The sequence below is a fragment of the Xyrauchen texanus genome, chromosome 17 (genome assembly GCF_025860055.1).
Source record: "Xyrauchen texanus isolate HMW12.3.18 chromosome 17, RBS_HiC_50CHRs, whole genome shotgun sequence".
Taxonomy (NCBI): domain Eukaryota; kingdom Metazoa; phylum Chordata; class Actinopteri; order Cypriniformes; family Catostomidae; genus Xyrauchen; species Xyrauchen texanus.
In genome coordinates, this window is record NC_068292.1 from 39420632 (window position 1) to 39435555 (window position 14924).

General features: G+C 35.2%; 2 protein-coding genes across 2 annotated transcripts; both read right to left on the reverse strand.

The window, feature by feature from the left end:
* Window positions 1-5631: 5631 nt before the first annotated feature.
* Window positions 5632-8614, reverse strand: LOC127657496 (proline-rich transmembrane protein 1-like). The gene is made up of 2 exons (XM_052146309.1): window positions 8118-8614; window positions 5632-6340 (listed from the first exon to the last, which is right to left on the reverse strand). Exons 1-2 carry the CDS (start codon window positions 8484-8486, stop codon window positions 6194-6196), a joined length of 516 nt encoding a protein of 171 aa, XP_052002269.1. The 5' UTR covers window positions 8487-8614; the 3' UTR covers window positions 5632-6193.
* A 2387-nt stretch (window positions 8615-11001) lies between these two features.
* LOC127657494 (proline-rich transmembrane protein 1-like) lies at window positions 11002-14694 on the reverse strand. Its single transcript, XM_052146307.1, has 2 exons — window positions 14245-14694; window positions 11002-11594 (listed from the first exon to the last, which is right to left on the reverse strand). Exons 1-2 carry the CDS (start codon window positions 14605-14607, stop codon window positions 11430-11432), a joined length of 528 nt encoding a protein of 175 aa, XP_052002267.1. The 5' UTR covers window positions 14608-14694; the 3' UTR covers window positions 11002-11429.
* Window positions 14695-14924: the final 230 nt, after the last annotated feature.

A 14924-nucleotide genomic window follows, 5' to 3' on the forward strand; every position in this document is an offset into this window, starting at 1 on the left:
CACTCATCACATTTTTTTAATCTGAATTTTAATAGAAACGTTTACATTTACATTTATGCATTTGGCAGAGGCTTTTATCCAAAGCGACTTACAGTCCACTTATTACAGGGACAATCCCCCCCGGAGCAACCTGGAGTTAAGTGCCTTGCTCAAGGACACAACGGTGGTGGCTGTGGGGATCAAACAAGCAACCTTCTGATTAACAGTTATGTGCTTTAGCCCACTACGCCACCACCACATAACCTTCCTTTGTTATTTATTTTCACACAAGATATGCCACTCATGTATTCATTAGGTTACAATGGGGCTAAAGGCACCCCTTAAGGAAATTTTGCTTTTTTTTTTGGTCACAATGTTTCAATGAAACATTGGTTGAAAATTGAAAATTGGTGAATTAATTAAATCAATTCAAAGTGCAGAAGGAAGGAGAAAAATAATATAAATACTAATAAAAATAAAAATATAATAGAGATGCTTTTTAAACATGCATGGTATTAGCTTGTCTAATTTCAATTGGTGATCAATTCCAATTTTTGGGGGCATAATGGCTAAAGGCCATTCTCCTGATAACTTATGTAGTTTACTTTGCAGTTTACCTACAAATCTGCATTATAAAAATCTCAAACTACAATTTCACACACAGAATTGATGGTAATAAGTGTAACGTTGATGCAGGCAGGAACGGACAAGACGAGATGACGAAGATGATGTGAGAACCCAAGTGCAGTTTATTAACTGAAAATATGAAAGAATCTAATACAAAACCATGAACAAACCAAGACTATGACAGCAAGACAATGAGATCCAAACCATACTTGACAAAAGACATTGGCAAACATGAGGGCTTAAAAACACAGACTATGGTTAAAAAGATAAAACACCCAACGACAAGTCTGAACTGATAACAAGATAACCAATGAATAGAAAACAGAACTGATCAGGGGATAACAAGAATAAACATGAAGCAAAGAAAAGAGAAGACTAATAAACCAAAAACCAATAAAAACAAAAGGCATGAAACAAGATGGTCACATATATAAGACAGGATCACATGAGGGGGATCTGGATATCAAATGACAATAAACATGAACAAGGAAACACTGAACTTAACTTCCACAAAAAAAGACATGAAATCAAAACACGAAAACATGAATGTGAACAAAAACGCACAAACATGTGACAATAAGTGATTCAGTGCCTTAAAACCAGCTAAATCATGTCTAAAACATGAAGGATCTTCAAAGTTATCACTTGGATTATATATATATATATATATATACATACATACATACATACATACACTCATCGGCCACTTTACTTATTCATGCGATTATCTAATCAGCCAATCGGGGGGCAGCAGTGTATGTATAAAATCATGCAGACATGGTCAAGAGCTTCAGTTAATGTTCACATCAACCATCAGAATGGGGATTGATAAAAAACATAGAGTGGGCGGCAGTTCTGTGGGTGAAAACAGCTTGTTAAAGACAGAGGTCAGAGGAGAATGGCCAGACTGGTCTAAGCTGACAGAAAGGTGACAGTAACCCAAATAACTACACGTTACTACAGTTTTATGCAGAAAAGCATTTCTGAACATACAGCACATCGAACATTGAGGCGGATGGGCTAGCAGCAGAAGACCCCTCCGGATACCACTACTGTCAGCTAAGAACAGGAAACTGAGGCTGCAGTGGGCACAGGCTGGACAGTAGACAATTGGAAAAACATCACCTGGTCTGACAAATCTGGATTTCTGCTGAGGTACACAAATGGTAGAACAGCTGCAGACTCAGTTTTCTGTTCTTGGCTGACAGAAGTTGAACCCACGTGGTCTTCTGCTGTTGTGGCCCATCCGCCTCAAGGTTTGACATGTTGTGCATTCTGAGATCCTATTCTGCTCACTACAATTGTACAGAGGGATTATCTGAGTTACCATAGCCTTTCTGTCAGCTCGAACCAGTCTGGCCATTCTCTGTTGCCCTCTTTCATCAACAGGCTGTTTTTGTCCACAGAACTGTCGCTTACTGGTTGTTTTTTGGACCATTCTCATTACACTCTAGAGACTGTTGCACGTGAAAATCCCAAGAGATCGGCGGTTACGGAAATACTTAAACCAGCCGGCCTGGCACCAACAATCACGCCACAGTCTAAATCACTGAGATAACATTTATCCCCCATTCTGATGGTTGATGAGAACATTAAATGAAGCTACCCATATCTGCATGATTTTATACTGCTGCCACATGATTGACTGATTAGATAATCGCATGAATAAGTACATGTACAAGTGTACCTAATTAAGTGGTCGGTGAGTGTATATACAGTGTGGGAACTGGCTGAACAGTCAACATAAGGTTTAATGTAAAACTCAACATAAAGCAAACATAAACAAACACACACACACATGCAGCGCGGCCAGGTGCATCTCTCTCTCTCTCTCTCTCTCTCTCATAACCCAGGGGCGTAATCTGCACTAGGCATGCAGAAGGAGATAAATCCGCTGGAATGCGCCGCATATCCAAGTATACGCTTCTTCGAGGCAAATGGAACAGCTGTATTATTCAGCTCCTGTTACATACAATTGTGTTAAAACAACAAACTGCAGCAAACTTTCAGTGTTTTCTCCCTCAACCTATGACACAGTGGGTGCGCTAACAAGGAGGCTAAAGGCTACAGGCCCTAACGTCAGTTGCTAGTGCACCTCTTGAGATCAAGAGAGTGAGGTTTAAACACTTCACAGCTATCTACCAGCTGGCTCCAGTTACATGCTCATAACTTAAAGCATGCATAAAAGGACAGATGATATCTGTAATGTATTCTAGTTTAATACAATATGAGTAAATATTTGAGCAGCTACATCCAGTTTTTCAACTTCTGTTCCTGTAAATGGTGTTGCTTTCAGTTACAGAAAAAACGGTTGCAGAGAAAACTCTGGAGAACCTTTTGTCATAATTTCTTTTGTTAAGTCCAGAGTAGATTCGGTTCATTTGTTACCAGATCTCTTTCTCCCCCTCAGGAAATATCACTCAACACTTACTCATAATACTTGAGTAAGGAGACAAAATGATGTTAAAAATTCAACAACGTTAAATTCATCAAGTACTATTATTACAAGCTTAGGGAAGTCCTTGAATAGAGACAGGCCTTATCTCTACTTTTGTATTTATGAAGACGATATAGCACACAATATCACATTAAACAGCAATAGCAGGAAGAAAGAACATAACATGAAAAAATTATTATATTTAAAATCAATATAAAGAAAAAAGAAACTCATTTTCAAAAAACATCCTTCAGAGGAGATATTAAATGAGTGTCTGACTCTCTATTCATTAAAAATACCCTTTCTCTGTAAATCAACATATGTATCATGCTTTGGGTTTAAAAATACGCATATATATATATACAGTATATATATGTGTTACAACTTCCTTGCCATGACGATGTAAATTCAACAAACCCTAAAACCCTAAAACAACCACACACACACACACACACACACACACACACACACACACACACACACACACACACACACACATGTTGTGTTTCCATGTTTTATGGGGACTTTCCATAGACATAATGGTTTTTATACTGTACAAACTTTATATTCTATCCCCTAAACCCAACCCTACCCCTAAACCTAAACCTCACAGAAAACGTTCTGCATTTTTACATTTTCAAAAACATAATTTAGTATGATTTATAAGCTGTTTTCCTCATGGGGACCGACAAAATGTCCCCACAAGGTCAAAAATTTCGGGTTTTACTATCCTTATGGGGACATTTGGTCCCCACAAAGTGATAAATACACGCCACACACACACACACACACACACACACACACACACACACACACGTAGTGTTTCCATGTTTTATGGGGACTTTCCATAGACATAATGGTTTTTATACTGTACAAACTTTATATTCTATCCCCTAAACCTAACCCTACCCCTAAACCTAACCCTCACAGAAAACTTTCTGCATTTTTACATTTTCAAAAAACATAATTTAGTATGATTTATAAGCTGTTTTCCTCATGGGGACCGACAAAATGTCCCCACAAGGTCAAAAATTTCGGGTTTTACTATCCTTATGGGGACATTTGGTCCCCACAAAGTGATAAATACACGCTCACACACACACACACACACACACACACACACACACACCGCACGCACACATACAAATTTTTTTTGCAAAAAAATGCAAGTTATAGTTTCTTATGAGAGAAAAAATATGACTAATTGTTTTTTATTTGCATGAAAATATTTGATATAGTATACATACAATGACAGAAATATGCTCTAGGAAATTTGTAATAAGCAGGGTAATGAGTTATGATCAATTGTTGGTGGAAAATTGGTAAATTAGGATGTTGCGTTGTAATTTATATTGGCGGGTCAGTGAGACCCAGTGAGGTCAATTGGGGGAACCAATTAAAAAAGGGAAAAGGAACTAGTTAAGGCAAAAAGTGAAGTAACTGGACCTGACATATACAGCATATTCATACTGTCTAAATTTTAACCTAACATGTTGATGTTGATAAAGTAAATAAAGAAATTATTCCCAGGGGCAGGTTATGCGTAAAATACCCATTAAAGCGTAGACTGTTTTAAAACAAGGTTAAGTTTAATATTTCTGGTAACACTTTACAATAAGTTTCTATTTCTTAACATTAGTTAACATGAACTAACAATGAACAATAATATTACAGCATTTGTTAATCTTAGTAAATTTGAACATATACTAATACATTTTTAAAATTGTATAAGTTAACATCTGTTAATACACTATGAACTAACAATGAACAATTGTATTTTTCTAAACTAATATAAACAAAGATTATGTAATAATAACAAATTATGTATTAGATATTTTGTTAATGTTTGATCATGATAGCTAATGCATTAATTAATGTTAATGATTGGAACCTTACTGCAAAGTGTTCCTATGTTTATTTTTCTGAACATTAGAGTATTTAAACAAATAAACAAGAGCTGCAGATCCCAGCAGTAAATAGCAGCACTGCATGGTATAGATAGATAGCCCAGCCGGTAATCTGGCAGTGGACTGATTGCAAATTCCTGGCCTTGCACCCCTTGGCCAATAAAATATGCTCTTGTTTCTGCTTTTGTCTGTTCTTTTATGGTGGATTGGTCTAGATTGGTAGGAAGCTACTGTAATGGGAGGTTGGTTGTCGGTTGTAAGGGACGTGTGGAAAGAACTGTGTTATTTCAGGAAGATAATTTCTCCAATTTGTCCTTACAGCAGTTACCTCTCACTGCTGGCATCGGTGCCAACGTTTGGTGTTGCCAGAGTACACGCTGCTAACAGATAAAGGCAGAGGATCAATATTTGTCTATTTAGTTTCGGAAGTGAGTCCTTGATGAGTGCCCTGGAGATTCCGTAACTACCTCACCAGAATGCATATTTCTCCATTAACGGTTATTCAAAAGTAGCTGTGTATTCTAAGAATATGTATTTATATACTGTATATACTGTGTGTATCTATCTATCTATCTATCTATCTATCTATCTATCTATCTATCTATCTATCTATCTATCTATCTATCTATCTATTTATTACAAGCAACGTGTACATAGCAAATATTTCATTAACAATAATACAGTATATAGCTAATGTTTTACCAGTATCTGTTTTTATTGGAGGGCTTATCAAAGGAAAAAGAGAAAAAAAAATACTTTTGCTAAAAAAATATAAATAAAAAATAAGACAGCATTCATACAATATCTCATAAGCAATTAGAATGATGAATAATGAATACACTTATTTATTGGTCACCAGAAAAGTTGAATTTTATGTACTATATAATTAAACAACAAACTTCTTCATGATCCATTTACTCAGAAATAGTTTCTTTGGTTTTAAACATACAATAATGGACTTTAGAACATTTGTTTTAATTATGCAAATAAGTATACATTGGAGATAAGTAATTAGATTACACATACTGAATCAGTCCTCACTGGCAATATAGATCAATCAGCTCATTAATGTGAAGTCTTAACAAAGTCGTAATGATTATGCGAGTTACATAAAGCAGATTACATTTCAAAGTATTTAAAAGCTAAATACAATTTTTTTTAATAAACAATGTTTGTATGTATATTTGAGAACACTTTTTAGTGTCTAGCCATGAAATCTCTGACAATTATGGTGATTGTTATTTTAAGTTGATGTACTAACAATGACGATGATGATATACAACACAATGATGGTGAGGCCGATACCAAGAGCGGTGTGGTTAAGGATGCGTGCCATTTTGGAGTTTTTCTCTGCTAATTGTTGGTGTCCGGACATGTTAGCATTCCGAGTCTGTGAAAATAAATATAAAAAACAGTGTCACCCTCTTCAGATTTCAGAATTACTAAACATTCTGGAGTTACACATCTCTTAGTTGCTGGGAAATTAGACCTCTAACCTCAAACTACAACGTATGAGCAGTAAAAGTGCTTTTAAAATGTTGAATTTCGAATTTTTTCAAATGTACTGTGTACAGTGGTAGTAAAGCTATGATGTGTTTATCTAGATATAAACACAATTTGTCACAGCAGAGGAAATGGAGTTTGGCTGCTTTTGAATGCAAACAAAGCTGTTGGAAATATTCAGTGTATTTAAACATATGCTGCGGATGTTTTAAAATAGTGCACACATGATTGTTACTGAACCTCTTTGAATTCTGCATTCTCTATACAGTATATGTACATTCATACATCCTTATTTGAATGGAAATAACATATGTTGTAATGATTGAAAAAAAAAATTGGTTTGATATTTGGTTTTAAAACTATTTATTTATTTAATAAATGTTTATGAATAAAAAAAATAAAAAAAAGATCACATTTCGGACAAAGCTGCCGCTGGAGGTTTTTGCCAGTACCACACCTTCTTCTTGTAAATTGAGTTTACATTGTCCTGCCAGGTGCCAACTGTATAAACGTTTAAAAAATGGAACCGTTGGCTGCAAACATGCATCATACCTCTTATCTTTATCGTCTGAGCATCATGGCTAAGTTATGTAAACAAACCTTGCTTGTTTTGAATGCTTACATGTCTGTACAGACATAGATCTGAAAAATGTTCTGTGTAATTTTTTCCAGTAATAATGTACTTTTGATGAGTTATTTCACAAATTTTTGCTTACAGTTGCCTCAAAACACAACTGAAAAATTTTGCAAAATTTGAAAAATGCCTTTTCTTTATATAACAAAATATCAAACCAAGTGGCATTTATTTGATGGAAATCTAGTAAAAACACACTTTCCAAGCACAACATTTAACAAAAGACTCATATAGACACATTCTTTTTGGATTTTATGTTAAAAGACAAGAATCTAATTAATGCATGTTTTTGTATAAACCTTCTTTTATATATTGGAAAGTTTCATATCCATAAATGTAAATATATGAAAAGTAAACCCCACTTTAGCTTTTTCAAAGAAGAATTGAAGGTGTATTTAAATACAATTTCAACTTCTGTTAACAAGAAAGCAATGAAAACATCCAGAATTAGTGCCATGTTTAATATTCTCTCTTAATGTTTTTTTCTGTTTGTTAATATTGCAATAAAAAAAAAAAAAAACATTTAACAAAAGACGTTGGTTTGGTTTCAAATGTTTAACACAATATACATTGTTTGGAATAAAGACAAAAAAGTATTTTCTGGTCGTCAAATGCTAGTGGAACATGTTCAGCTAATGTAATGAACTACATCTGTGACTTAAGAAAGTGAAGTTAGTCTTGTGTATAGCTGTAGCATAATTGGTTTGCTGATGCTTGGTTTCATATGCTGTTATCCATTAAATCAATACATTTATAAGTGTGAGTAAGTGTCTAAATGCAGTATCTGAAATGTGAACAATAATAATAATAATAATAATAATAATAATAATAATAATAAAAAGCATTATATTCTTTGAATTTTCGCTTTTACTTTTTCTCTCAACTGTTCTCTGCCACAGTTTCCACTTTATTGTTATTACTTAAATTACCATTAAATTACTTACAAACCATTCTCCACTATTGTAAGTTGAAGTGATGTCTTCAACGTTTAGCATGCATTATGCAAATCCATTAAATTATGTTTACTTACAAAAATGGAGTAAATCAGAGCAGCAATACCCAGGGGAAAACAGCAGCACAGCAAGGTAAAGATAGAATATCCCAGGTAATCCGGCTGTGGATTGACTAGTGGACTGACGGTCACATACACTGTTGGCTGTACAGTGACCGCATGCTGATTTGGATATGGCCCTTGGGCATACTGCCCCTGGAGGATTGGCTGGCCACCTGGAGCTCCATACGGCTGTTCTGGATAGCCAGAAGAGGTAGGATAACTCCCTTGAGCAGGGTATCCAGCATTGGGGTAGCCATACTGCTCCTGGTAGGCTGGTGGTGTTGGCTGCAAAATCTCAGATTTCTCAGATGAATTCCAGTCGGCAGGGGACTTGCTGGTATCCATTTCGCAGGCTACTGGAATTTGACAGTAATGTATTGTCTTCCTTGTGCTCTAAAGAGATGGCACTCCTTTGTGGGCTCAAGTACAGGCTCAGAGTAAATAGCTTTTATAGTGAGATCTTCACTGATGTGAAAGCAAATGGGATGTGGGCAGTATGTTGTATGGGAGGAGTTTAATATATTTAGCATTGGAACAGCTGTGCAAAATTACAAGTGAATATATCAACATTGTACTGAAATAGATGTCACAGTTTATTGCAATAAACATTATTGAGTGATAGTAACATATTTAAACCTTAAATGCATGGGTGTTTAGCCAAACATTGTTACATACTAGGGTCTTTTTATTACATACAAGAATCTTTTGCATCTTTCTGCTGACACATATATCTAACACAAATGGATTTTCAAAATGCAGATAGTGTAAATAAAAACACTTTAGAGACAATTAAAAAATAATAGAATACAATATTTTCTGATGTGTTTTTAGGTTTCATTTTTCATAAATCAAATCAACAGCACCACCTTGAGTATGAAATATGTAAAATATGAACGAGTACATGCATATGGGATACTGATAATTCACTATTGTTGCACAGAAACCCAACATGATATAGTAGTAATTTGTATGGATATAGTACTCGTTACTATAATAAGGGCCCTGTTGAGGGTGCCTTGTATAAGCTGTGTGGCCCACATATTTAAGCATATACAAACATTTGTTTTCAAAGTTGATGGGGTGCCAGACCTTGCTAAATTAACCATGGTTAATTCTATTTATTATTAATAATAATAATGATTATTATAATATTGATGTAACCATGTTTTTTGGATGAAGCCCTAGTTTTAACTCAAATAACCATGGTGTTACTACAATAATATGCTGTTAATATACAGTAGTAACCATGTTTAATATTCTGGTTACTATGATTTTACTAGCAAATACCATGGTGATACTTTGGGTACTGTAGTAAAACCATGGATACTTTTTGTAATGGAAGGTTAGAATTAGGTTTAGGGGTAGGGGTTTGTGTAGGGTGTCTGTGGGACTGTAAATAAATACAATAAACACACTGCTGTGATGCTGGGTGAGAAACAGAACAATATATAATTCCTTTTTTACTCTAAATCTCCACTTTAACTTTCACTTTCAGATGTGAAAGTGAAACTAAATAGGCACCACATGTGACTTTCAGATGTAAAATTGAAAGTAAATGTGCTAAAATTTTGTTCTGTTTCTCACCCACACCTATTATATCGCTTCTGAAGATATGGATTTTAAACACAGGAGTCTTAAAGATGTAAGATTGACAACAAGCATTTGAAATGGGTACTGCAGTCCAAATTCAAAATATTGGAGAGTTATCTGCCCCGCCCCAGACTCGAAACTCATGCGGGTTACTAGAATGTTGACACACAAATTAGCCAACTCAGCATCCGTTTAAAAGATTTCTGGGCTTTAAGCTGTCTCCATTTTCCAAAGGCATCTCCAGTATTTATACTTGTTTTACTACGCCTCTGGTCATGGTGGTTTTTAGACAGGTGGCGAGGCTTTTTAGGTCGGGTGGAATCTGTAATCTCTGATCCAGTTCGTTTGCTGGCTTCCATGACTGTGTTGTTTGCCTGCAAACTTGTTAAAATCTGCCAAACCGGCAGTGTGATAATACTACTGGGAAATGGGCAGTGGGCATGATCACACAGGCCAAAACATAAACAGAAATTTGAGCCTGGAATGGAAACTTCAAAGTAGAAAATACTGGCTGTAGCATTGTTATTGGAACATTTTCTAATGACATATCATTGTCATTTTACGATTTAGTACAGTAAAAATTATTATTACATTTAGCATAAGCATTTCCTTTATGAGATTTTTGGAGATAGAAAGATCTGATCACCATTCACTTACACTGTATGGATCAACAATGCTGATATATTCTTCTTAAAATCTTTGTTTGTGTTCAGCTGTAGAAAGGAAGTCATACGCAGCTGGGATGAAATGAGGGCGAGTAAATGAAAAGAGATGAAAAGGGGTGAACTATACCTTTAAAGGGTTGGTTTCATTTTAAAAATGAAAATAATTTACTCACCCTCAGGTTGTTCTAAAACTCTTCTGTCTTTCTTTTTCCATGGAACATGGAAATGTGAGATGTTAGTCACACACACACACAAAAAAGTAAAAATATACAGTGCTTCACATGGAAACATCCAAATTAGCTTGATTTATTCGTCAAAAAACATGATTTACTCCTTCTGGTCTGTTTTCATTTTGGGTGAACTATCTCTTTAATATCTCTGAATCAATTTGAATACATTGGTTACACCTACAATTTTTTTAAAGGGTTAGATCAGGTAGAGATAGCTGCAAGAATATGGCAGGTTATCTCTTTTTTAAGCAAGTGAAGCTGTCATTTCCTAACGTTCTGCCTAACATCTCCTTTTTGTGTTCCATGGAAGAAAATCAAATAAATCTAAGTCTAAAAGTCTTTCTGTTTTTGTAAAAAAAGAGGCATTTTCCTTTTTTATTTTTTATTTTTTTTTAAAAGGTCATCTTGCCAAACGAGTTATCTGATTGACATGTTGGCCACTCAATATTTTAATTCCGATTTAATCAAAAGACAGGAAGAAAAACTGGAAAAAAAATCAAACTTTATAATAACTTTACAATGACAGTTACAGCTTTCATTGTTTTTACACATCTTTAAAGCATTAGAGAATTCAGATACATTATGATTATGATAAGATGAGCCAATCAAACACATGAAACATTCTGAATCATCCCTCAAAAGCTGTATAGATGGAACCGCTCATTAATGTGAAGCTTAAAAATACTACACAGTGCATAGAAGAATACCAAATGTGTTTGTGAAAATGTATTTTAAGCATATTATAAGGTGTTAATATTTGTAAAGCTCAAAGGTTTTTAGATTAACCATGATATCTTTGTCAATTATGGAGAATCATGTTTTCCATTGACAACTACAACAATGATGTAGATGATATACAGCACAAAGACGGTGAGGCCAATTCCAAGAGCAGTGTGGTTTAAAATGCGTGCCAATCTGGAATTTTTCACTGCCATTAGTTGGTGTCCGGACATGTTAGCATTCCGTGTCTGTATAAGTAAGCAGAAACATGGTGTCAACCACATATGCCTTCAGAACTGGTTTCATGTCTTTAAGAAAGAGTGCTTCTAAAATGATGAGTTTTAAAATGTATTCTCATTGGTAGTATAGTTGCTGTATGATGTGACCTGGTGTGTACTTATATTTATATCTTTATAACATGACTGTGACTTCACGGAACAGCTGGTTAATGATTATTTTGTGATGTCTAGTGTACTGATAGGAAAAACTGAGGAATTACTTGGGCTATACAAAGTCACCATTGCCCAAGAAATGTCAACCATTTGTTTCCATAAAAAATAAATAAAAACAAAACAAAAAACAGTCAATTAAATTAAAAAAATTTCAGTTTACAAATCGTATCTTGCAATTAAAAAATAAGCATTTGACAAGATCATAAATATATAGTACACGAAAGATTATTTATACATTGAGTAACTGATTTGATCATCTTTTGTGTATCTTTTGGTTGTGTAATTTAAATAAGATTAATCTAGACTGAAGTGTTTGTATTTCTGTTCTTGTCTAGAGACCACACATTATGAACTCCCTCCTATCTGCTTTGTTCATCCTTCTTTTAATGGACTAATAAATTGGTCAAATGGAATTGCATTACTGGACTCTGTGTTCTTACATACACCCCTGTTGGACTCAAGCCAGATATTTCCTCAATCCTAACCTCCCATACAGTCTTGTAATGGTTTAATTTCCTTTATCCGAACCATCATACTGATTTTGTCATCTTTATACTCTATCTATATTACACAACAATACAAGGAAAAAGGGCATAATTGTGTTAATTTTCTTTATATCTTGTCCCTATTTTATCTGCTATCGTACTATCAAGTGGTCTAGGCTCATTTACATGGAAAGTAATTTATATAACTTGATAAAGTCAATTTTGATTGACATAGGGTTCAAATGTTATTAGCATATTGTTTTGTTATTAAAACAGTTTTTTTAATATATTTTTTAAATAAATATTACTTTATAATAAGGAGGGGTGGGGGGGATTTTCAGTTATGCAAATCTTTCTCAATAAGAAAAAGTCCCATTTCTGGGAACAGAAGCTGTTTTTGTTTTGTTTTTTGGTAACAGATCACCTTTTCATTATTCCTCATTTGCAGGCTGATGTAGAAAAAAATGATCTGCTCAGTGAAAGATATACAGTACACATAGAAGCAAAGAATATTGTCTGTATCATCTGCTGAAAGACATCACCTTTTATGCTTTACATACTTCACAACCAGGGCATAGTTGTTATGGAGATGTTATTTGAATGGCTTGTTTTGAATGCTCACATTTTTGCATGAAATATATCAAAAAGGTAAAGTAAAAAAAAGTTTTTTTTTACTTTACCTTTTTGATCCATACATATACATTATTTGTACATAGAAATATTAACCACGGTAAAAAATGCCTTATTTTTGGGAATGATATCTATTTGAATTGACATGAACATCATGGACTGTAATTTAGCTCTTAAATTAGCATGAATTTAGTGGAGGAGATCCACAAACACTTTATTCAAAATTGTATTTAAAGGTGGAGTGTGTAATTTCTGTAATTTTATCAGCACCAAATGGAATTGCAAAAATAATGGCTATTTTCAAACAGGTGTCCCAAATCTATCATTGGTTGGACAAACCAATGAGCCGTTTTAGTTGTATTACATCATTTACAACTAAAAGTACAACTCACTTTTTTTGCCACTCTGTGGACATTTCAGCCTATAACTGGAGCTCACATGAGACCTTCTGCTCTATTTTCACATCACGTCTTATCTAATTTTCATGAGAGTGCTAATTCTAAGTGCAGTTTTCATCCCAGCGCAAAGTGCAAGTGGGCTTGGGTGGGAGTGCTTGTGCTATCTGTGGGTGTATGAGCACAACCTGTGGGTGTATTATATGTTAATGAATTGTCCCAAAGCCTTTTAATGTGCCATAATTTGTGTCACTTGATCAATTGCTCTTGACCCAGCCCATTAGTGCTTTGCTCTCGCAATATCTCAAACCCACTTGCGCCTACATTTAGCATATGCTTGCGAAAACATTTAACATTTTTTTTACATTTAAAAATGTATTGGCCATGCCCACTGACTGCATAGCACTGTGCTCTTAAAATAGGGCCCCATATGTTCAACAAAACTTCCAGCTTCGACCACTGTTAAATTAGTCAAATGTTTCATATGATGATCTAAAAAAGGTTTGTATGTCTCATTTGTATGACACACACACACACACACACACACACACACACACACACACACACACACACATGTTGTGTTTCCATGTTTTATGGGGACTTTCCATAGACATAATGGTTTTTATACTGTACAAACTTTATATTCTATCCCCTAAACCTAACCCTACCCCTAAACCTAACCCTCACAGAAAACTTTCTGCATTTTTACATTTTCAAAAAACATAATTTAGTATGATTTATAAGCTGTTTTCCTCATGGGGACCGACAAAATGTCCCCACAAGGTCAAAAATTTCGGGTTTTACTATCCTTATGGGGACATTTGGTACCCACAAAGTGATAAATACACGCTCACACACACACACACACACACACACACACACACACACACACACACAAAAATACTACTTGGAAAATAGATTAGTTATCTTACTTACATTGAAGGAATAAACCAGAGCGATAATACCCAGTGGTAAACAGCAGCACAGCATGGTAAAGATAGAATAGCCCATGTAATCTGGCAGTGGATTGGCCAGTGGAGCTGTTGTCACATACACTGTTGGCTGTACAGTGACTGCAGGCTGCCCTGGATACGGCCCTTGGCCATACATGCCTGCCGGAGCTCCATATTGCTGGCCTTGAAACCCAGAAGTGCTTGGATAGCTCCCTGGTGGAGGGTATCCAGCAACAGGGTGCTCAGCATGGTCTTGGTATGGTGGTGGTGATGGTTGCAACAGGCCGGTTTTTTCTGTTACATTCCAGTCTGCAGAAGGGTCATTGAAAGACTTGCTGGGGTCCATTCTTCTATTTATTTTGATTCCCTTGACTTGTTTATCTTGTTCTCAGTAGAGATACCACTCCTTTGTTGGCTCAGTGAGGAAAGAAGCTTTTCTATGTTATGCACCTTGGCCTTAATGGTCACATGGAGATGTAGGAATGAAAAGTGAAGCAGGATGTTTTTAAGGGGAGGAGTGAAACAAAGTTCAGTAGTGATTCAGTTCCCTTGTCCATACAGAAGTCTAACATACTTTGGCTGCAGGTACCATCCAGTGGATGACGCATTAAATGTGATGATTTTGACTTTGTACACCATTTATAACTCTTATTATCTGCAATA

Bases quoted from the DNA above. Each gene is read 5' to 3' on its own strand.
- LOC127657496 (XM_052146309.1), bottom strand. From the start codon at position 8,486: ATGGATACCAGCAAGTCCCCTGCCGACTGGAATTCATCTGAGAAATCT. The intron at 6,341-8,117 runs GTAAGTAAACAT...TTATTTTCACAG, and splicing joins CTCTGATTTACTCCATTTTT to ACTCGGAATGCTAACATGTC.
- LOC127657494 (XM_052146307.1), bottom strand. From the start codon at position 14,607: ATGGACCCCAGCAAGTCTTTCAATGACCCTTCTGCAGACTGGAATGTA. The intron at 11,595-14,244 runs GTAAGTAAGATA...TTACTTATACAG, and splicing joins CTCTGGTTTATTCCTTCAAT to ACACGGAATGCTAACATGTC.